This window comes from Diaporthe amygdali (genome assembly GCF_026229845.1).
Source record: "Diaporthe amygdali strain CAA958 chromosome Unknown NODE_42_length_345209_cov_65_521073, whole genome shotgun sequence".
NCBI lineage: Eukaryota > Fungi > Ascomycota > Sordariomycetes > Diaporthales > Diaporthaceae > Diaporthe > Diaporthe amygdali.
In genome coordinates this window covers 217113-238871 of record NW_026517062.1, presented here as the reverse complement: position 1 = coordinate 238871, position 21759 = coordinate 217113, and the positions used below count along the sequence as shown (strand labels likewise).

The 21759-nt window shown below is 54.1% G+C and overlaps 8 protein-coding genes across 8 annotated transcripts; 4 read left to right on the top strand and 4 right to left on the bottom strand.

Moving 5' to 3' along the window:
• Positions 1–584: 584 nt before the first annotated feature.
• J7T55_007113 (uncharacterized protein) lies at positions 585–1850 on the top strand (the record flags this gene model as incomplete). The annotated part of the gene is made up of 1 exon (XM_053134164.1): positions 585–1850. The coding sequence occupies one exon, from the start codon at positions 585–587 to the stop codon at positions 1848–1850; it is 1266 nt and encodes a 421-aa protein (XP_052988064.1).
• Positions 1851–2582: 732 nt separating this feature from the next.
• Positions 2583–3678, top strand: J7T55_007112 (uncharacterized protein; the record flags this gene model as incomplete). Its single annotated transcript, XM_053134162.1, has 2 exons — positions 2583–3246; positions 3314–3678. The coding sequence occupies 2 exons, from the start codon at positions 2583–2585 to the stop codon at positions 3676–3678; spliced, it is 1029 nt and encodes a 342-aa protein (XP_052988063.1).
• A 93-nt stretch (positions 3679–3771) lies between these two features.
• On the bottom strand, positions 3772–6545 carry J7T55_007111 (succinate dehydrogenase flavoprotein subunit; the record flags this gene model as incomplete). The annotated part of the gene is made up of 7 exons (XM_053134161.1): positions 3772–3911; positions 4263–4471; positions 4528–5751; positions 5803–6131; positions 6203–6276; positions 6342–6396; positions 6513–6545. The coding sequence occupies 7 exons, from the start codon at positions 6543–6545 to the stop codon at positions 3772–3774; spliced, it is 2064 nt and encodes a 687-aa protein (XP_052988062.1).
• A 1004-nt stretch (positions 6546–7549) lies between these two features.
• On the bottom strand, positions 7550–8928 carry J7T55_007110 (uncharacterized protein; the record flags this gene model as incomplete). The annotated part of the gene is made up of 5 exons (XM_053134160.1): positions 7550–7673; positions 7752–7825; positions 7894–8603; positions 8749–8753; positions 8828–8928. The coding sequence occupies 5 exons, from the start codon at positions 8926–8928 to the stop codon at positions 7550–7552; spliced, it is 1014 nt and encodes a 337-aa protein (XP_052988061.1).
• A 1917-nt stretch (positions 8929–10845) lies between these two features.
• On the top strand, positions 10846–11371 carry J7T55_007109 (uncharacterized protein; the record flags this gene model as incomplete). The annotated part of the gene is made up of 2 exons (XM_053134159.1): positions 10846–11253; positions 11315–11371. 2 exons carry the CDS (start codon positions 10846–10848, stop codon positions 11369–11371), a joined length of 465 nt encoding a protein of 154 aa, XP_052988060.1.
• A 3788-nt stretch (positions 11372–15159) lies between these two features.
• J7T55_007108 (uncharacterized protein) lies at positions 15160–16368 on the top strand (the record flags this gene model as incomplete). Its single annotated transcript, XM_053134158.1, has 3 exons — positions 15160–15338; positions 15398–15900; positions 15968–16368. 3 exons carry the CDS (start codon positions 15160–15162, stop codon positions 16366–16368), a joined length of 1083 nt encoding a protein of 360 aa, XP_052988059.1.
• Positions 16369–16861: 493 nt separating this feature from the next.
• J7T55_007107 (oxysterol-binding protein) lies at positions 16862–18278 on the bottom strand (the record flags this gene model as incomplete). Its single annotated transcript, XM_053134157.1, has 3 exons — positions 16862–17729; positions 17812–18131; positions 18216–18278. The coding sequence occupies 3 exons, from the start codon at positions 18276–18278 to the stop codon at positions 16862–16864; spliced, it is 1251 nt and encodes a 416-aa protein (XP_052988058.1).
• Positions 18279–19354: 1076 nt separating this feature from the next.
• J7T55_007106 (glycosyltransferase family 31) lies at positions 19355–20691 on the bottom strand (the record flags this gene model as incomplete). The annotated part of the gene is made up of 2 exons (XM_053134156.1): positions 19355–20164; positions 20218–20691. The coding sequence occupies 2 exons, from the start codon at positions 20689–20691 to the stop codon at positions 19355–19357; spliced, it is 1284 nt and encodes a 427-aa protein (XP_052988057.1).
• Between the last annotated feature and the right edge of the window lie 1068 nt (positions 20692–21759).

The following is a 21759-nucleotide window of genomic DNA, read 5'->3' as shown; positions in this document are numbered from 1 at the left end:
GAGTCTGATGCCAGGTGCAGGGTGATGACTTAGACGGCTCGCATATCGTGAAAGTAATCGAGACATCGCTGTTGGTGATGGTCTACCGTCTGGGATGTCGCTTCTCGAACATCAGCAAAGCAGAAGAAGCAGCTTATAGAATCCGAACCTAAGCTGCGATGGAACTCAGATGACCCGACCGTTCGGTTAGTTTGAAATTCATTATGCATGCACATCTCTCAAAGGACAGACAAGACGTACCCATGTCGGTCATACATAGAGATGGAGTGAGGGGGAGCGGCCCTCGGTTACTTGGCTGAGTCGGCTATTCAGATTCTCGCCAGAATGTCTGAAAGCAATGACGATTTTACACACATTTTTCAGAAACTGTGTTTGCAACTGCGCCTAACCTTCCGCCAGGTTTCCTAATTGTACAGTCGATATCGACTGTATAATTTGGAGAAGGGGTGGGGGTAGTAAACACCCATCACTTATAAGAACAAGCCAAGGCGAGGTTTGTTAGTTAACGCTACGAATTAAAATGAGGAGTACAAATACTGTTCCATTAAGCATATCCAACAGCCCAAGACCCTGAGCAACACGATATGTCTCGGGCACAGCTTGTCAGATCTTCACTGGCATGGAATCTCACAACACTCACGAGGTTGTCCTCAATAACGACAAATAGGCGCTACGTGAGCAGCGCCTCTCCAGCCAAGAGGCACCTCCCATTAGAAGGCATCACCGTAGTAAGCCTCGAGCACGCCATCGCAGCACCATTCTGTACAAGACAGCTCGCAGACCTGGGCGCGAGGGTGATCAAGATAGAGCGGCCCGGAGTGGGTGACTTCGCGCGAGCCTACGACAAGCGGGTGAACGGGCAGGCCTCGCACTTCGTCTGGGCGAACCGCTCCAAGGAGAGCCTCGCTCTCGACTTGAAGCAGCCCAAAGACCTGGGTGTCCTCAGGGCGCTAATTGACCGTGCGGACGTGCTGGTGCAGAACCTCGCCCCGGGCGCGAGCCGGCGGATGGGGCTGTCGTACGAGGAGCTGAAGGAGAAGCACCCGGGGCTTATCGTCTGTGATATCAGCGGGTATGGGTCCGATGGGCCGTATCGGGACAAGAAGGCCTACGACCTGCTTGTGCAGTCTGAGGCGGGCCTGCTGTCCGTGACGGGGACAAAGGATGAGCCTGCCAAGGTGGGGATTTCTATCGCTGACATCTCGGCGGGGATGTACGCGTTGACTAATATCCTCGGTGCGGTCATTGAGAGGGAGAAGACTGGGAAGGGGAAGTGCATCGACATATCAATGCTGGAGAGCATGACGGAGTGGATGAGCTTCCCTCTGTACTACACGTACCAGGGCCAGCCACCGCCGAAGAGAGTCGGCGCCGCACACTCCACGATCTACCCCTACGGGCCCTTCTCAACCGGCGACGGCGGATCGGTCATGCTGGGCCTGCAGAACGAGCGGGAATGGGCCAAGCTCTGCAGCGACGTGCTGGAGGACGCGCAGCTGGCCTCAGACCCAAGGTTCAACTCCAACATGCTCAGGGTCGAGAACCGCGAAGAACTGAGGGAGATCATCTACAAGGTCTTTTCGCGGCTGACGGCGCAGGAACTCCTCACGAGGCTAGAGGGCGCCGGCATCGCGAACGCCAAGCTGAACGACATGCAGGGCGTCTGGGAGCATCCACAACTCAAGGCCCGCGGGCGGTGGACTGAGATCGAGACCCCTGAGGGCCGAGTCCCGGCTCTGATACCACCAGGGTTTGGGGCGGTCGAGGACGCGAGGATGGATGCTGTGCCTGCTTTGGGCGAGCACAATGGGAAAATATTGGCTGAACTCGGCTTGGATAAGCAGGCTTAGAAAGAGGTATCCCAGAGGGTGAATTCAAAGCGATTTGCGCGCGACTGACTGGGCTAGGAATTTTTATTTGAGCTCGAATGCCTAGACGGAGAAGAGAATATGGACTTGGTTTTCGAAGATACCAATTGAAATCTATTGTTTGGTGATACTTTCGTAAAGATGTCGTCACACAAGTCCGCGACCAAGATCTGGTTGCATATCTCCCGTCCCGCCTCCCGTCTGCTCACTGCTTGGCCCTTCCGGCCTTCCAGGTCACGATAGGAACAATTATTGTCCAAGCATCCAATAGTTGTTGATAGGTGGTGAAACCTAGTGTCACTATAACATGGATAATTAGGGTCCTGCCTGATGGGGATCTGCCTCAGGAATGGCCACTCGAAAGCATATAACCGAGGCCCGGTTAGTTGATCCCCCGCCCGGGACCGTTCTGAACAGGCCGGAGCTCTCGTTCTTGGCCCGAGACAACTCCGTTCAAAGCCTAGGAAGTAGGCCAGCCATTGTAAATGCTGATCATTAGAATCTCCTTTGACTAATCCCAAGTTGGAGACTGGTGGTCAGGAACCCGTTGGTTACAGTGGCCTTTCTGCCTTTCGTTAAACACTACTTACAGACTGGGAACGACACAGGACGAGGGAGCTCGTTCACATCCGAGCATTGTCTCACCTGGGAATATACAATTTGATGAAATTAATCAGAGCCTCCAGTCCCCAAAGGACTACCGATTGACTCGTCATGGCAACACTCTTCACCCCCTCCGCGCCCCGGCTCCTCAGACATATCCGGCGGGGTGCCAGGACATTGACAACAGCCGCCGAAGCAGCAGAACAGATGCTACACACCTTCGAGGGCCAGACGAGGATCCAGCGGCAAGTCCTGGACGGTCACCAGCTGCAAAAGCTCAGCCTGACTCTGAATCGGCGGGAGCTGCACCCAGGGCTAGACGTCACACAGCAAGCCCCTCCGCGCGGCACGCCTCTGCCGCCGGGCTACCACCTCGTGTACTTCTCGCCGGCGAGCGTGGAGGCGGAGCTCGGGCCCGACGGGACGGACAAGACGTTCAACGCGCCCGGGCCGTTCTCGCGCCGCATGTGGGCCGGCGGAAGCATGACCTGGACGGCAGGCACGCCGCTGCGGGTGGGCGACGAGGCTGAGGAGCGGACGCGGCTTGTGGGCGCGGCGGCCAAGAAGAGTCGCGACGGCTCCGAGATGGTCATTGTCGATGTTGAGAAGGAGTTCTGGGGCCCGGCCGGGCTGGCGCTCGTGGACCGCAGGGCGTGGGTGTTCCGGCCGCCGCCAAGGGAGGCCCTGGCACGGTCGGATGCGCAGGTGGCGGGTGTGGTGCCTGGTGCTGTCGGGAGGCACTCAACAGTAGAGGATATACGTGTAGATGGCTCTGGTAAGTTTATGGACTGGAACCTGATAGCCCAACGCCGTTCATGGCCGGCTGCTGACCGCGAAATCAGGTGTGCCCCAGCGCAAATTCCAGTGGTCACCGGTGGCTTTATTCCGGTTCTCAGCGCTGACATTCAACGGGCACATGATCCACTACAACGAGGGATGGACGAGAAATGTCGAGGGACATCCTGCTACTGTAGTCCATGGCCCGTTGAACCTCATCGGCATGATGGATTACTGGCGAGATGTCCATGGCGCCGACAAGGAGGCGGGCGACATCAGTTACCGCGCACTTTCACCCCTCTATGCAGGAGATGAATACGTAGTTCGTACAGATTCAGTGAAGGATGTTGAGAATGGGAAAACTTGGGATATAATCGTTGCGAAAAATGGCACAATTAACATGAAGGGCACGGTCTCAGCAGCGTCCTGATTGCAGAGTCAGAGGCTCGCGTGTTGTTCAGTCTCAGCCGATATATTACTGTAAATTAATACAAGTAGCCTGAAGATAACCATGAAGAAAAACCTACGTTTCGACGCCGAAGCCATTGACTAGTTTTCGCGTTGAAGGACTCACTGCGAAAACAATATCGGCGTGTGCGCTGTGCGAGTTCCTAACGAGGGCGCGGTTGTGGGAGGACGTCTGTACACAGTAGAGCATCACTTCTATCATGGGTCAGATAAACGAAGACGCTCATAAACTCCGTACGCTCCTAACAGGTCTTGATCTCGCACATTGGCCTGATTGCCATATACACATGCCTATAATGGCATTATAACAAAATATCCTCCTTCCCCATCTACTTCCTCGTCCATCCACGAAATCAATTTTCGTGTGCAGTTGGGTGACCGACCATCCTTATCAGTCTCTCCAATCGTACACCCTATCCCGTCTACCCCCGTGCTTGCTCATCATGACATACGTCCCAGTACGCCCCAGTACGCGCGACGAAATATCTTTAACGAAGTCTATGCTCCCGATATCGCAACTTTTTCCGCGAAGAGTTTAGTACACACGCTTGAATGGCGGAACAGCCTTGCACTCGGCCTCGTCAAGCGTGTGGCCAATGACCTTTCGGTATGACAGATCGACCTTGCCGTGGGGCTGCTTCTGGAAAGACAGGGTGTGCTTCATCCAGTTGACATCATCACGGTCGGGGTAGTCCTCACGGGCGTGAGCACCACGAGATTCCTTTCGGTTGGCCGCAGAGGTAGCGGTTTGAGTTCTGTAGTTCGTCAGTCCCAGTCACAAGGCTCACTCGACATTAGGGTTATTACTTACGCGCAAGTCAGAAGGTTCCTCAGCTCCAGAGTCTCCACAAGGTCCGAGTTCCAGATCATGCTGCGGTCCTTGATGCCAACATCCTTGAACATCCCGTCAACCTCAGTGATCTTGGCAACACCTTCATCCAACGATTCCTGTGTCCTGAAGACACTGACGTCTGTTTGCATGGTCTTCTGCATGGCTAGACGAATCTCAGCCGTGCTCTTTGGTCCATCCGATGTCCTAACCTGGTCGAGCGTCTCGATCGACTCGGCACCAGCATCAGCGCTGAGAGGCTTATGCTTAGTGCCAGGCGTGAAGTTATCGCGGATAGTGTGCGAGACAGCACGACCGAAGACAACCAGATCCAGAAGAGAATTGGCTCCCAAGCGATTGGCACCGTGGACGGACACACAAGCAGCTTCACCGCAGGCGAACAGACCGGGGACAACCTTGTCGTTGCCACTCTCATCGACAGTGAGCACTTCTCCAGTGTAGCGAGTCGGGATACCGCCCATGTTGTAGTGGACAGTAGGCAGCACAGGAATTGGTTGCTTCGTGACGTCGACGCCGGAGAAAATGCTGGCTGTCTCGGAGATACCGGGCAGACGCTCATGGAGGACCTCTGGGGGCAGGTGGCTAAGCTGGAGGTAGATGTGGTCCTTGTCAGGACCGACACCTCGACCGTCGCGAATTTCCATGGTCATGGATCGGGAGACAACGTCGCGAGAGGCAAGATCCTTGGCGGTAGGCGCATAACGCTCCATGAAACGCTCGCCCTGACCGTTCAGCAAGTAGCCACCCTCACCACGAGCACCCTCAGTGATCAGGCAACCAGCACCGTAGATACCGGTCGGGTGGAATTGTACGAATTCGAGATCTTGGTTTGGCAGACCGGCACGAGCGACCATGGCCATACCGTCACCGGTACACGTGTGCGCGGAAGTGCAGCTGAAGTATGCTCGTCCGTAACCACCAGTTGCCAGAACCGTGTTGTTTGCGAGGAATCGGTGCAGAGTGCCGTCCTCCTGGTTGTAGGCCAGGACACCTCGGCACTCACCATCCTCCATGATCAGGTCGACGACAAAGTATTCGATGAAGTAGTTGGTGTTGTGTCGCAAAGACTGGCCGTACAGAGTGTGCAGCAGAGCGTGGCCGGTTCGATCAGCGGCAGCACAGCACCGGTACGCCTGTCCACCCTTGCCGTACTTCTGAGACTGGCCACCAAAGGCACGTTGGTAACTATGACAAGTCAGCCACTTTCGCTCCACGGCGATTCCAGCGCAAGCTTACATCTTTCCATCCTCGGTTCGCGAGAAAGGGCAGCCGTAGTTTTCGAGTTCGATAATGGAAGCTGGTGCCTCTCGTGTCATGTAGTGAATAGCGTCCTGGTCTCCGAGCCAATCTGAACCCTTGACGGTGTCGTACATGTGCCACCTCCAGTCGTCCTCGTGCATGTTTCCTAAGGCTGCGTTGATACCACCTTGTGCGGCGACAGTGTGACTTCTCGTTGGGAAGAGCTTGGATATACAGGCGGTGTTGAAGCCTGCCTCAGCGAGACCGAAGGCTGCTCGCAGACCGGAGCCACCGGCACCGACAACGACGGCATCGTACTCGTGGTCCTTTGCAAGACTCCTTGTTAGCCGATGCTTGCATAAGCGGTAACTTGGTGGGATTGGTCGAGGTGACGTACGATCACTGGGTATTTGGTGCTGAGGAAAGGTGAGGCCTCTTTGGCTCGCAGAGGTCGGTTCGCAAATATTTTGGCTGTCGAGATCGCATCAGTTTCGGAAGATCCGAGCCTCGAAGCAATGGGTGGCGAGAAAACGTACCAGCTACTGGCGTGGAAGAGAATGTCCTCGATTGGTTTCTCGCCAGGCGAGACACCTGTGTGTTATTGTATTAGTTGTCAATTGTTCAACAGGTGGGACGTCGCGGGACCAAAGGCATGCGAGACAGAGCGCGCAAATAGCCGGGCCCAGGCACGGAGGGGAGAAGCTCACAGCCGGCGTTGAGAGAAGCCTCCTCATGGCCATTGTTGGGGCCATGGTCGAAAAAAGTATCCGGTTTGAGGGTCCAAACAGGGCTGAGATGCGTTCCAGTCAACAAGAAACTCGCCCTGCAAGTCGTGTGTACAGGTGCAGCTTAGGAGAATGAATGATGTTGTGGAAAGCGACGAAAGGTCGTACCTTGGCCGGAACGACGCGGGAAGAGGCCAATCACAGCCTGCTTATTGTCTAGTTTATTGCCGAGGCGATGCCGACGATTTGGCCCACTCCCAGCTCGATCGGGCTGACTCAGCAAAGCCAGACACACGTGCCGTCACCTCAAACGTCTCGTCAACCTTCATACGGATCCGAGTGATGATTCATAGGATGGCGAGAATGGATAAATGTAGCCGTTGCAGACAGCCGATTACGCCTTGACTGCCCAGCCAAACGTGTCTGAACGCACTTGGAGCACAACGACGTGCAGCCCACGAGAATACCAAATTCCGGACAGTAGCCGACCAAGAAGCATTGTCTTCGGCATGACTTCCTGCAGGATGCCATACTGCAAGACAACTCCAGTTTGAATACCCTTCACATGCACTATTGGAACAACACCTGGATCAACACCACCACACTCTCAAAAATGACCACACATTATTGCGGAGCCCTTTGTGGGTTACCCTCATACAGGTTTAAGGTTCTAGAAAGCATCTAATAGCAGATTATCCCAAAGGAAGTTAAACCTCAGAAGGTTATCCCACAGGAGATTATTCCATAGGAGCTTATCCTATACTTCCCCCGGTTCTTTGAATTATTCCAGAGATACTGTGGTCGCGAAGCGGACACCCGACCTTAAAGCTCGTTGCAGGATAAGTTGTGTACTCTGGCAAATCATATTTGCCTCTTTCTGCGACCCAATGCATCTAGCAAGTCTTTGGAATCCCTGTAAATTCTGTGGCATGGAAAATCTATTCCTCTACTTGTCTATTAGATGAGGTCAAATGGCATACACGCCCAGATGTGGGTCACTGATATGAAAGACTGACTGCTCAGAAGCCAAAACTGCGCACAGCGGCTTGATCATTCGTGACACAATTGAAGTCGCCCGCGACAGCAACCTGTGCTTGAGAGTGTACATAACATTGCGAGACTGTTTCCACATTCCCGCCCTCACTGGCAAAGTGTCAGTCAAAACACACCGTCCCTGCTTGGCCACGGCCTAAGCAGACAAAACTTCCACGTCGGTATTACCTGAGGGATGCCGGGGACTGAGATACTTCAGCATGCCTCCGAAGGTCCGACAGCAACGACCAGATATCGGGTAGCTACATCTCTCTATCAGTTAGTCATTGGGCACAAAATGGCCTCAGCCTTTGAGCCTTTGAGAACTCACAGTTTCTTCGAGGAGCTGCGGATCTTTCTCCGTTGGCTCTATGTCAACTGTCGAGGTATGACCAGATCTCACTCCGCTATGGCTTCTTTCAGCTATGGGTAGAGCGGCATATGGCACTCTCTCCCCACGCACTCTCTCCAACTGGCTCACTTCATCAACAAGGATTTTCGTAGCGAGCATCAACATTTGCTCCCGGAATCGATCTGACTCGCTCCAGGCACAAGAGTCCTTCGTCTCACTGTCCCGCGCTGAGGAAGCAAGGTAGAGGGATTCGAGCAACTCTGGCAGATTTTGAGATCTGCTACAACTTTGCATCGTAGCCGAAGGGCTGCTGGGAGCAAAGACAGCAGTGCCGTGTTCTGTTGCCATCGAGTCTATATCGTGGAATCCTGGTGCCTCACAGAATTCGGGACTCACCCCTAATCGGTCTTCAAGATTTGTTGAAGTAGCGGCGATGCGCTCGATGAAGTCATGCCCGAGGCCATGGTCGTGCCCTCGCAACAAATCCTCCCTCGCGCTCACAAAGCCAGCCGGTTCGCATGCAGGAAGAGGAGACGGGTAACCTGTTGATGCGCCCAGAGTTACAGCCGAAACGCTACCGAATACCTGCAGGTTCGCGCTTGCTTCTGTGCTCGGTGAAGGCAGTCCTTGTTCATTTCCCCAAAGATGTCCTCTTGTCTCCGCGTCAAAATATCCAGGTTCATGGCAGCCTATGCAAAGGTTGAGCGCTCTCGGAAATTCAGGATCACTTGTGATCGGCAGGCAAGGTGGTGCTCTTGCGAATGGATAAACACTCCCACAATTTAGGGTGTCATCACAAAGCTGGCCATTGTTGAAACCATCAACGCAACTGACTTGGTCTAATTGCGTTGAGAAACTGATCAGTGTTAGCTAGGCACATCCTAAGAGGGACTGAGATCTTCTTGGTACTGACAATCCGAGGCCGTCAATGAGGTCAGCAGTTTGATCGACGGGTGAGTTATGGGCTGTCGTGTCGCCACACCCAGGAATTGTTCGCATCGAAGAAGGCTTCATCGTGGATTGCGGCTCCTTGGCCTCAAGACGGACAGAACGTCTCTTTCCTATCCCAGGGTCGGGTCAACAACACCATTCTCCTTCACAGATCAGGGCTCAAAGTGGCGCACTTCTGCGGTACTCTCGTTGGGCAAGCCGATTTCTCTTTTTCATTGGAGGCTCGTCCTCCCAATGGAAAGAAGCATCCCCAATTTTGAGTACACATTCGTTTGGGTCCATGTCTCTTTCGGGTGTCAGAAAACGTGAGATATAACTGAAACTTGAGACAGCGAAAGTGATGGTATAAGTAGGCCATAGAGTCTTGACCCCTGCTCTCTCACCCAGAGAATTCGGAAACCATTGGCAATCCAGGCCTTTGCAAATACATTGGCGCGTTAGACAGAGAAACTGGAGGACGAATGAGCGTGTGGTGAATCCTCACTATGGCTGAACATGACAGCCTTGGCCACCCACCACCAATACACCAAGCAGATCTATGAGCGCCAAACTAGAAGAAATTGGCTCTTTCGACGGAGCTTCCCGTGCGCCCTCGAGGACATTGTGACCTCTAGAGCGAATCATGACAGGCTTCACACCATGGCTGAAGCCTGAGGATCGGTGTCATGCAGGTCTGCAAACTATACAGTCCTACCTTGTCAATACTTTTGACGGCAGCAGGTTGCCATCACGTCGCACTGCTCGGCGTGCACACTGTTCAGTCTATCATGACAACGAGACTCAAGGCGGTGATGCAAGGGTGATGGACCGCTTTCAGAAGAGAAATTTTGCTTTTCGCTGCCGTCCTGCATAATCCATGCCCAATGGGTACACCACCCGTGAGCCAACGGGCTCTCCGACCCCCACCCCTATCTCTTGAAAATATTGTTTAATCTGGAACCTACCTACTTTTCCGAGAACGCCACGACTACACCGGACTCGATTGGACATGAGATATGGGGCCGTCGTCCTAGAATATGCTGTGCTCCCGGAACCACGCAGATCTCCCACGGGTCGGGATGCCGTCTGGAGTCTCTTTCGCAGCGTTCCAAAGCTGCCGTGTACATGTCTTGACCCGATAGTGACGATTGGATCGTCACAATCGATCTTAGATTTCGATCTTGCATTGCGCACGTTTAAATACCTATGGTAGCACTGCACGTGCAGCTTGGACAGGAGCCCTGAAGAGAGGGGGGAAAGGGCGGCTCGATGAGGCTGTCCACGAAGCTTATATCAACGCTCTCCGTCAGATCTCAGTTTATTGAACTACCAGAACCCCATAAAAAACACTGGCATGTATGTGGCAGCACAACCGTTCACACTTGCTAACGTATCGGTCACGCACGACGGTCTTTATTGTACGAACAGGCTGGCACACCTCCTGGTCATCTGGGCGTGTCAAGAGTGTACTCACCGCTGCTGCATTGCATATGCTGTGGAACAGAGACATCTTCGATAGAGAAAACAAGTGTCCTGCTGATCAGGAAGCCAAGCCCGATCGCCCGGGAAGGTGCCCCGGATCGCAATTAGCACCATGTTCCTAGACCCTGACTGTCATGCGTGACCTCGTGTGATAGACTGAATTCAAGATTGGCCAAAACTTCCATACATGTCAACTGGAGACTTCCAGTGAAATCTTTCTGTGATATTACTGTATTAGTTGGCCTTTTGTAGCCCTATACTTCTTTTCTAAAAGCAACTAGCTTTCTGGGATACAGCAGCGGTTGAATGGTAGGCTTTGAATGAAATTGGTCTGCCTGAATATCCCCTCTTTTCAAGCAAAATTAAATGAAAGACAGATGCCTAAACAGCCCAGATATATTAAGAGAAAGAGGAAAACGATGGCCCGCTGCTAGGTTAGCGGACTAAGACGAGCGTTTAGGCAACCACGACTTCTCGTCACCGCTGGAGCGATCCTCGCGACTCCATCTCCTCTGGAACATGACGAAGTGCCGCCTCAGATCTCTCTGGTCCAGAATATTTTGCTCCCGAAGCCATCGGATAGCGCAAGCCGCCAGGCTAGAAAACTCCAAGCAAGCTGAAAATGAGAACGACGCTGCCTTTCCTGACCCGGCTGCAGACAGTGGCGTCGTCCGCGGCACGACGAAGCGCAGCCCGGAAGTGCTAGAGCATTACTTGAAAATGCTCGACGGGGAAATCGCGATGGAGACATTGAACATGAAGCGCCGGGAGAGCATGGAGTTGTGCAGGGTCTTCATCAGAAAGCACGGCTATCCAGATGACCACTTTTTCATATGGGCGATGCACGGGGTTGTCAAAGTCTTGACAGAAAGGGAATTCCGAGAGCTTCCTCGCTCGTCAACTCCCAGAAAAGACTCATTTTTTGTTGTTAGTAACGGTCCCTTGGGATTCCTCATTACTTTTCGTGCCGCTCCTTACTGTTTCTTAGAGCTCCCCCGAGTCCGAGCCGTATGAACTTGTACTTGAATGCGTCGTCTTAGTCTAGTCGTCTCTCTCGTTCGGTCGTGTCTCGTATACGTCGCTCGTGGCTCACTCACATGACGGCACTCTTAGACAGAGAATTTCTATGCCAGCTAGAGCTTGGAAGCTATCAAGGACTCTCGATGTCACTCTTGCTTAGGAACGCCGGTACTACCAGCGTCAAAGGCTTAAGTAAAAACGCGAGCGGTGAACGGCCCAAATCTCGCACACAGTACACGAGACATTACAAAAGCTTCCTGAGTTCAGCCTAAGCACTATTTGAATCTTGATTACACAGATCAAAGGTGATAATTACCTAAAGACGCAACGCTTTTGGAACGGGGCAAGGTAAAGATTTCAGTTTCCCCCTTGGTATAGTATTTCTAAATTGAATAAGACTGTGATGAATATTCATGGAAATATCTGTGAACAAATTTAAACATTAAACTCTGGCTTAGATATTCCCTCTCGTGCCAAAGCCATGTCTGCTGAAAATGTGGCTGGCCTCGTCACGTCCATCCTCAGGCAGCCACCTGGCGCCATCTGGCGCAAGCTCTCATCGAAACCGTCTGTATCCCCGAAGTGATAGACAAAATTGGCTATCGTAGAAAAGCTAACTGCGTGGGCGCTGCGCTCAAGTTCTCGTGTGTCCGAGAACTCACAGCCCTGTGCCACCACCAGAGCCACCCAAGCCTATCTCTGAGCAGAGACCTTGGTTTCGGACGCCACACTTGACAACATCAAATACAACTTGCAAGTACCTCAATGGCTTGCCAGATACTTAGCAGCAAAATGAGCGGAATAGATAGAACCCACTTGGGTAAAAACTTGCAGACATTCCTACAGAGTAAGGGGGCTCCCATCGTAAATTTTTCCACAGGAGGTCATCCCACAGTCCTTTGCTGCTCAGATCATACCCAACTCGTTGGTATCTCTGCGAGCTGCTCTCAAGACCCCAGGGTTGCCGAGAATAACCTGGCGCGGGACAGCTACGGCGAGGCAGTCCCATGAGCTGAGTCCTATGAGCTGGGCGATGGAATACCCTAACACCTTTGTCCAGCACCGAAGCTACCAGGACATTCCTAGAGAGCCAGTGAGAGTCGCCGTAGCTACAAGCAAAGCGTCGGCCTCGTCATGTGCCAGGTAGGGATATCTCGGTATCTGCCACCATCAAGAGCATCACTTCGGGTAGCCACCGTCAGGCAAGAAGCTAACTTGATTGTCAGGGCTTTCCTTAAAAAGGCAACTCCCTGGCCGCTTGGTGGCTTTCACTTTCGGTTCTGTTGGAGTTGTCGGGTCGTTCCTCGTGACTGATACCGGATGCACACCTTGAGATAGCCTTCAAAAGACCCTCACTTCTGCTTGAGGCCTCAGGTTCCGATGTAATTGGCTCTCCTGGTCTTCGAAAGACAACAAACTGTACATGAAAACAGTGCAGAATGGCTAGAGCGGCTGTCTATGGTTTCGTTGAGGCCCTGACACACCTAATCAGACCTGCACACTTGCTGAAATACTCGTCCGTCTTGAAACCTTCGTAAATCGGCATCGCACGTTGTTTTCCAACGGCAGAGGTTGCATCTCGGCACAGAAGTGGTTCAGTCTTATACGGTGCCATTGGCAACGGGCTGTTTCAGAGACTAAGCGTGAGATCCTATGAAGATGCCGAGCTAGACTGCATTCCGGGGCTCGTGGAACGCAACGCGTGGGTTCTCTCTCGAGACACGGGAAGTTTACTTATCTTGCAAATGTCTTTGCGGAAGAGTTCGTTGGCCTCGCAGCAGACAGCTGTAGAGTCGTCGGAGGGCGTTCCTCGACATGGACAAGACATGTGTTCGCATGTGTTCGTGGCACCACAGACCACGGGCTAGGCTCACGGGCGCTTTCACCTAGACTGCTCAACGCCCAGAATAACAAAGGACGGATGCCAGCCGATGCTTCGTTTGCATATCTGTATTTGAGTGATTTTTGAGCACTGATTCTGTCTCTTAATCTGGGGCTGTGTGAGAATCAGGTGCCTCAGCATGATTAGGCAGACGTTCTCAACAGCAGGATAAGTGCCACGACAAGGGGCGAGAGAACGTCAAGTGCTTTCTGAGCTGAGTCCGAAAGGGCCGAGATGCGTCTGAGACCGCCTCCTCCAATTGATGCCCTGAAGTGGCAAAGCGAAGAGAATTGTTTCCAAAAATGCTATGGATGCGGCTGAAGAAACTGGTTGGATGGGCTAAGCACCCATGCCCAGATATTCGTAACTGCTCACTGCTCATCTCCGTTGTCATGAGAGGAATGGTCTGACTCTTAGCCTGTCGCCGCCAGGACCCTTAGAGAACTGGTGCCAGATATTAAATTTTCGCAAAATTTCGGCGATGATCCGACTGACCTCCAACGAGGGGGCAGTCAAGCAGAATATTCATGTTCTCGACAGATCAACCGATGAATGAGTGTCGAAGCACAGTTGTGCTGGCGTCCAGTGATGCTGATTTCAATTCCCGTGGCCATACCGAGGGCGGTGGGTCCCCGAGGTGTGGTGAGAGGCTGCATTCTGAGACCCGGTGGGGCAATCCCGAGTGAGTCCTGGTCTTCCCGCTGCTGAACCTCTCTTGATTCCACTTGTATCTGCATATATCTGCCTATACCATGGTAACATATGCTTCTACTATGGTATGCCAGGCGGCATGTGCATGTTATGCCAGGGCCCGTTTTCGTAGCCGGCCGTGTCTTCCGTTGGATTCCGTTAGGAGGACTCGTTGTTGCCGGGTTTCGGCGGGGTAGCTGGGCAGCTCGGGAAAGGAGAGGGGGAGCTATGACGATGATTTAAATGTCGGCCAACCCCACCTTAGTTATGTCGAGTCTGAATTGGAACTTCTCACGATTCCAGATTGACTAGTCGCCGTTGGAAACTGCAAGACGTCTAATTTGTGTTCAATTCAATTGAACAAGGTGCCTATACATCCTGTGAGTCAATACCCCAAGCTTATTCCACACCAATAGCCTTTTTCTCTTTCCTGTCGGACACGGACTCTTCCAGGAAAAGGAGCTTGTACCCCGCCATGACACCACTCGCACTCCCGTTTCTCGCCCAACCCCTAAAGCTCTGCACTGGCACGTCTCGAAGGTTCGTCGCTTCGCACGCTCCTCTTGTCCGGGAAAGGCTGTGGACAGGCAAACAGGTCAATGCTGGCCGACTATCACCACCAGCAACTCACCACACCGTCACGCCATGAAGTCATCCTGGAGCCCTAGTCTGGGGATGTGCAAATGATGTCAAGCCTGTTTGTAAAAGTGGACTGCGTGTGGGAAGAGTGCAGAGGAGTGCGGCGTATCAGCCTCACCGCGCCGGGGCCCGTCCACAGTCCACTCTTACAGTCTCCAGCAAGCATCTGCCATGTACAAGCCAGCCCATCTGGGCAGCGGCACCAGGCCGGGCTCTTGGCTCAATGGCTCCTCCTGGCTCCTGGCAGCTGCAAGACCCAGAAGACCAAGACCCAGACCCAGAGACGACCCCTACCCAGGTACCCCTCCAGCCCACTCGGAAGCTCCCACCATCTGTGTCATACCTAGGTCGTACCGGCCAGGAGAATTTATCGCTCACTTCATAAACACCTCATCGCATTACAATTTCTGCGACTCAGTCTCCTCAGCCCCACTGACACGCCACCAGGTTCACTCCGTTTGTTTATAACTCGCTCGTCCCTACATTTTTACCTCAGCTGTGACCGAGACCATCTGCTCTACTCACTCTGTCATTACAACAACCGCTCACGACTCTATCCCTACTTCCCGCTTTGAAGAACTTCCTCTCGAAATCTCAACAAAATGGGTGCCCAAGACGTTTTGTCCCGCAAGTCCGGTGTCATCGTCGGTGACGATGTGCTCGCCCTCTTCAAGTATGCTCGGGAGCACGAGTTCGCCATTCCCGCCATCAACGTGACCTCCAGCTCTACTGTCGTCGCTGCTCTCGAGGGAGCTCGCGACGCCAAGTCTCCCATCATCCTGTACGTTTCTCCTTACCCCGCCGGAACACTCCCGACAGCGACTAACAGCACCTGTCAAGGCAAACCTCCCAGGGTGGTGCCGCTTACTTCGCCGGCAAGGGCGTTGACAACAAGGACCAGACTGCCTCCATTGCTGGTGGCATCGCAGCAGCACACTACATCCGAGCTATTGCTCCCACATACGGTATCCCCGTCGTCCTGCACACCGACCACTGCGCCAAGAAGCTTCTGCCATGGCTCGACGGTCTGCTCGACGCCGACGAGAAGTACTTCAAGGAGCACGGCGAGCCTCTCTTCTCCTCTCACATGATTGATCTGTCAGAGGAGCCCGTCGACTACAACATCCAGACCACCGCTGCCTACCTGAAGCGCGCTGCTCCCATGAAGCAGTGGCTGGAGATGGAGATCGGCATCACTGGTGGTGAGGAGGATGGTGTGAACAACGAGGATGTCGACAACAACTCGCTGTACACTCAACCCGAGGACATCCTGGCCATCGTCAAGGCCCTCGAGCCCATCAGCCCCTACTTCTCCATTGCCGCTGGTTTCGGCAACGTTCACGGTAAGCACACTCCCTTAAAGCGCCCCCCTTAACACGTAGAGCGAGGTCACTAACATGTCATCCTCAGGTGTGTACAAGCCTGGCAACGTGAAGCTGCACCCCGAGCTCCTGGGCAAGCACCAGAAGTACGTCAAGGAGCAGCTGGGCAGGAAGGATGACAAGCCCGTCTTCTTCGTGTTCCACGGTGGCTCCGGCTCCAGCAAGGACGAGTACCTGCAGGCCATCAAGCTGGGCGTGGTGAAGGTTAACTTGGACACCGACATGCAATTCGCCTACCTGTCCGGAATCCGGGATTACGTCCTCAACAAGAAGGACTACCTCCTGACCACTGTTGGCAACCCCGACGGCGCCGACAAGCCCAACAAGAAGTTCTTCGACCCCCGTGTCTGGGTGCGCGAGGGTGAGAAGACCATGACCAAGCGTCTCGAGGTCGCCCTCAAGGACTTCAACACCGAGAACCAGCTGTAAGGGTTGGGTTTGCCGTCAGGATCTACAGAAATGCTTTATGAAGTTGAACGCGATGACACGAGCGTCGAAGTCGGGATGTTGCTGGGAGCATAAATCGGAGTGATGGGTGTTGGTTTGCCTATGTCTAGGAAATTAACCAGGGAAAAGCCCACTGGTGATACCTCAAAATGAAAGAAATATTCGATACCTTAGCATTACATGTCACACTTGCATTTGAGTTGCCATTGTCCGACATGATTAGTCTGTTGAGAACGCGAATGACATTAAACAGCCCCTTGTTGCTCCTCTTCTATGATGGTGCCCTGATGCTGCTATGCCTGGGACTTTACCTGACCAGGGTATCATCATCCCTGGCCAAACGCGTTGTACTCGGCATTTCCGATGGGTCTCTGTACTTTCCTTACAAACCATCAAAACTGACATTGGCTGTTTTTATCCCGAAGACACTCGCCTAATCTAGAAGAATATATATGTATGTGCCCTCTCCCCCAGCTCACTGGCCCAGGTGCACCTGCGCAAAGGCGGCACTGGCCTCATCGTCCAGCGGGGGCTCGTTCCGGACCTTCTCAGCCTTGGCGTTGTCGAAGCGCCACACACCGCCGGTCTTGTCGCCGTCGCCGTGCTCAGGCACGCCGACGTACTTGGCCAGCTCGGCGAGGACCGGGTCCGGGTCGGTGCGCACGCTGAAGTAGCGGCGCTGCCACATGCGGCCCTCGGCCTTCTCCTTGGCGCGCAGCTCGCGCTGGGCCGTCTCGATCTTGGTCTTCTCCCGGCCGACGGCGTCCATGTCGCCCTTGAGGATGCCGGCGGCGACCTTCTGCCAGGCGCGGCGCGACTCGAGCGGGTGCTGCGCCTCTACGGGCGCGACGGCCAGCGGCGTAGTCTTGGCTGCCACGGCGTCGTAGCTGTCGACCAGGTTGGACGACGACGCGTGCTTGGCGGCGCCCGAGTGGATCTCGAAGGCCTTGGTCCACTGGCCCGTCACGCTGTACAGCACGTCCTTCTCCTTGCCCGTCGGGTACAGCGCCGCCGTGAAGCTGTTCTTCTTGCCCGAGAGCCATCCCTTGCCGCTGTAGTCGATCTTGGCCGTGTAGCCCGACGACGACGTGATGTAGGACGCGCCGTCGAGCTCGATGAAGGGCGACCCGAAGATCAGGCCCTCCACGTGCAGGCTCGGGAGCGAGATGAGGAACGTCTCCTTCTCGCCCGCCTTGTCGGGGACGGGGACCGTGAGGATGGCATGGCCGATCTGCTTGATGTTGATGGTCTTGCTGAAGCTTGCCTTTTGCGCATTGAAGCCCTCGAGGTGGACCCCTGTGGGAGTGTTGGTGATGCTGTAGGCCGTGGCGGGAGGGTGGTGGCTGTAAGAACGCAACAGTTAGCCCGAGTCGTGCTCATGGGCCCAAGCTCGCACGAGCGAGGTGCCGCAAAAGGTTATCTTACCTGACTTGCTCACTTATGAGCTCTGTAGTGCCAGCCTCGTCCTCCCACTTCCCCAGGAATAGCTCCCCGAGGAAGGGGTTCAGCGGCTTCTTCTCGTTGCCATATTGCTCGCTTCTGCTGGCGTACTGCTGCTTCAAAGTGGTCAAGAACCACTTCAGCACCAGCAGGGCCCTTTTCTCCGGGTCTGCCTCCTTGGCGGGGGCGATGAATATTGATGGGTGCTCGCACCAGTAGGAGCTGAACTCGGTCAAGCTGGTCCCGGAGAGGATGAAGGGCGGCGCGGTGAGGCTGGACAGGTCGCCATTGAAGGAGGCGATGGACTATTGGCAGCCGGGGGGCCCAAGGTCAGTCTCCTAAGCTTTGTTGCGTATGATGCGTGCTAGTGGCCTTGAGCACCGACGTACCTTCAGGAAGGCAGACCAACTGCCACTTTGGGCCTGCGCATTTGGCTGTGCGGTGTCGGCCATGTTCTGTTCGGTGCCTGAGAGCAGGGTATTGCAGTACAAGTTGCGTGGGGGGATGAGTGCGGGTTTCTTTGTCTAATCTGCCGAAGGTCTGCCCGCGGTGTAAGTAATAGTCTCAGCACTCAAGTCTGGAAGGTAGGCCCAGTGCCCCCCTGAGGCTCTTGGAAGGGTCTTTCTTACGCGAGATCGGCACGCGATAATAGTCAGGTGTGTGGGAGTGGGTAAGTGGGGTTCCGGATCGTGCCTTCAATAGGAGGTGTGCTATGGCAAAACGGAGTATCTTTGTCGCTGTGAAAGTTTGTTTTTATGAGGTAGGACAGTGGCGATCAGATACCGAGAGCTTTGTCCAGCTACGGTGGTCGAGAGCAGCTGTGTATCGGCAGCAGGGCGGATCATAGGTTCAAAAACGCAGGTTGTGAAGTGAGGTGTTTGATTATGTTCTGGTCTAGGTGGGATGTCCAAGAAGGGCATTCCCCAGAGAAAGTAAATCCTCCCGTCATCAGGCCAGCCCGCCCCTGCCCAGGCCAAGCTGAGCCCAGCTCATGGGGCAAAGTGGTAATTTTAGCTGGCTGGCGAGGTTTGTTGAGGTCTGGCGCAGGTGGCCCTCCACTCCCCAAGTGCTCACTCAACCTTGTGATGCGTGTTCCATCGGCCGAGCTTGAGGCCTCTGTCGCCTGACGTCAGTACGATCCGCGGGGCTGCGTGGAAAGCTGCAGTTAGACACCTTCCCAGACTCGCTTTCGTCATCCAAAAAAAAGCCACACAGCTTCGGGTTGGCAAAGCGCGGCTAATGCATGCTAATTCCGACCTGGGAACCTGGCATTGCCAGGATTTGAACATCTAGTCCTCTGTAGTGCTTCTACGATTCTGCATGAACTGCTTCCTTGGGTATTATTCTTATGATATGGTTGATCAAATACAAGATCAATAAAGTCGACAAGACCTGTACGTGCAGGGTATCAGGATCCGCTTCTGCCATTGGACAACCCCCAAACTCCAGCACCATGACAACTCAGCTCAAACTGGACGTAATACGTGTAGAACACTGACCAGAAAAAGCGAGGCAAGCAAACCTAATTTCAGTACTTGCCGCACTGATTGACCAGCTTCCTCACCTGGCCGACGTTGAGCCCTGAAAGCCGTTCCTCGGGCTTCTCCTCCCCGACAATGACCCACGGGCTCATGATGCACAGCTCCGTATTCTTATCCCATGACCATGCCAGGCACTTCTTGGGCCGCCTTTCGCAAGCACCCAGACACCTGTCGACCGAGCTAGTGCGGCTGATCATGGACACATCGTCCTGCCTGCCAACATGGTCTTGACCAGGCCGGATGGGATTCTTGTTGAGCACATCCAGATCCGGCTGCCCGTATATTTCCCACAGGTCCTTCCAAAAAACCGGCTGCTCTATCTTGGCGAAAGTCTTCCCGACGTCCTTCATTTGTGCCGGTTCTGCCAAGCCATGGAAAGAAACAACCGGCGAGCAGAATCGGTCTGCGGACACTTTCGTGATCAACGGCCTCTCGCCGTTGAAGAAGTGACCGTACCTCTCGCTTATATAGACCCCGATCTTGTTCAAGGTTGTCGCAATCAATTTGTCGCCCCACGTCTCGTCGAGGGACGCGACGTAAGCCTCTGAGACAACTTCAGGGTTGTCGTCAAACAAAATCCTCATGGTTTCGTGTGAGAGAATAAAGCTCGACCCTCCGTGCGCGAACCTTGTCTTGTAATCGCCGATCGCGTTGCCAAGGTACATCCCATTCGACGCATCGAGGTGCTCGAGAAAACGATAGAGGGACGGCCGTATAATGAAGGTATCATCGTCCTGCATGATATACCACTTCTTTCCGGGCATGCTTTTCCATGCCAACTCAAGGCTGGGTATGAACTGAAGGGGTCTGATTAGCTGTAGTAATTAGGGATATTGCGTGGGCCAAGTACCTTGAGAGCATCCAACTCCCATCCCACGGCCTTAGATGACTGTTCCGCATCTTCCTTCCGGCCTTGTTGTATCGCCGAAGTCATATCCCGATATTTTTGTATCCGCTCTGTGCCCTGTAGCTGGGTCTTGACGACAGCCTCATGCTCAATCGCCGCGGCGACCACATCATGTACAAGAACGGTCCTCCCTTTCAATTGGAGTGTCGTCGCGAAATCCCCCACGACCAGTATGTTGTCTCCGTACTCGCTCCCAGCTTTCAGGGCTCCTGAGGCCTCGAGCAAGGCTGGAACTCGTTCTTGTGTGCCATAGCCCGTCTTCACGATATAGGCCACCTCTTCGTCCGTAAAGGGGAACTGGCCGGGCAGCTCGAGCAGGAGGCGTTCGTCAGCGTCCGGGGGGCGCAAGGTCCCGAAGGCTTTAGAGGAAGTGAGTCGTAGGAAAGACAAGATAGGACTGTCGTAGGGTAGGAACATCCATGCGATTGTGAGCCAGACCAAGAGAACGAGGGCCGTTGCCAACGCGAGGCGGCGCGGGCCCGCGACGCGAGGAAACATATCAATGATCGTCGTCGGACAGTGAAAAGATGGCCGGCTTAGGGAGGCAGGGCGAAGAAATGGTAGAGGGCGAGTAACGCTCCCATTGCTGAGAGTCGGTGTTTTGCTCAGGGTTATTGCCAAGCAAGGTTCATGGGATTCTTCGCCGTGACGATAGTCTTGGGCCCTGCACGGCTTTAGGATCGCGTCGGAACCAGAGCACGCCAGAGCCCAGAGATAGGGGGTCCCGGATGGGGCTAGTGTGCAGTACCCAGGTATGTCGAGGGTTGGACCCTGCGCGGCCCCTGGAAGCTCTAGAAGTCATGGACGACAACCAAAGATGCCACAACCAGCGAAGGAATTAACTTGCCGAAGTACGCATCGTCAATATGTACAGGTGATGCCTCCAGCTGAGCCTAAGCGCCGATCCGAAAGCGCACTTGTGTATATCGATCAAGATGAATGCAACCACGGTGATGAAAATGACCCAAGTCACACAACCGGCGTGCATTTTGTTGGGGTTCTTCGACATGTACTGCTGCCTGACGGGCATCTCATCTGACGCCCTCTGCCGAACTATTCCCGGTACCAAAAAAGTATGAGGCCGGACATGGAGCGCAAGAGCATGCAGGGCCGGTGCCAGCGTTGGTGGGTTTGGGTGGCTGCATGAGCTGAAAAGGACGGAAATCACAAGTCACTTCAGCTAGTCGAGCGGCCTTGTTCTCGAGGAAACACAATGTCAAAATTCGAAATTGGATGTACACCCACGAGGCTGCGGGTTGGTCCGAGGTGCTAAGTTGCGGAAGGAATTCAATTGCCTTCGACGTTGCATTGGGACCACCTGGAGGATGCGCTTCATATGCACGACGCCGCTCCCACTGCGATCCATCAATGCCAGCAGCCATGCCCGCTTCGCGTGACTGAGTGTTTTTACCAGCCTTGTCGATTTCTGGCTCTGTGGTCATAAATAAAGCCCCGCCGTCAAAGAGAGGATTGGAGTTCGCGTCT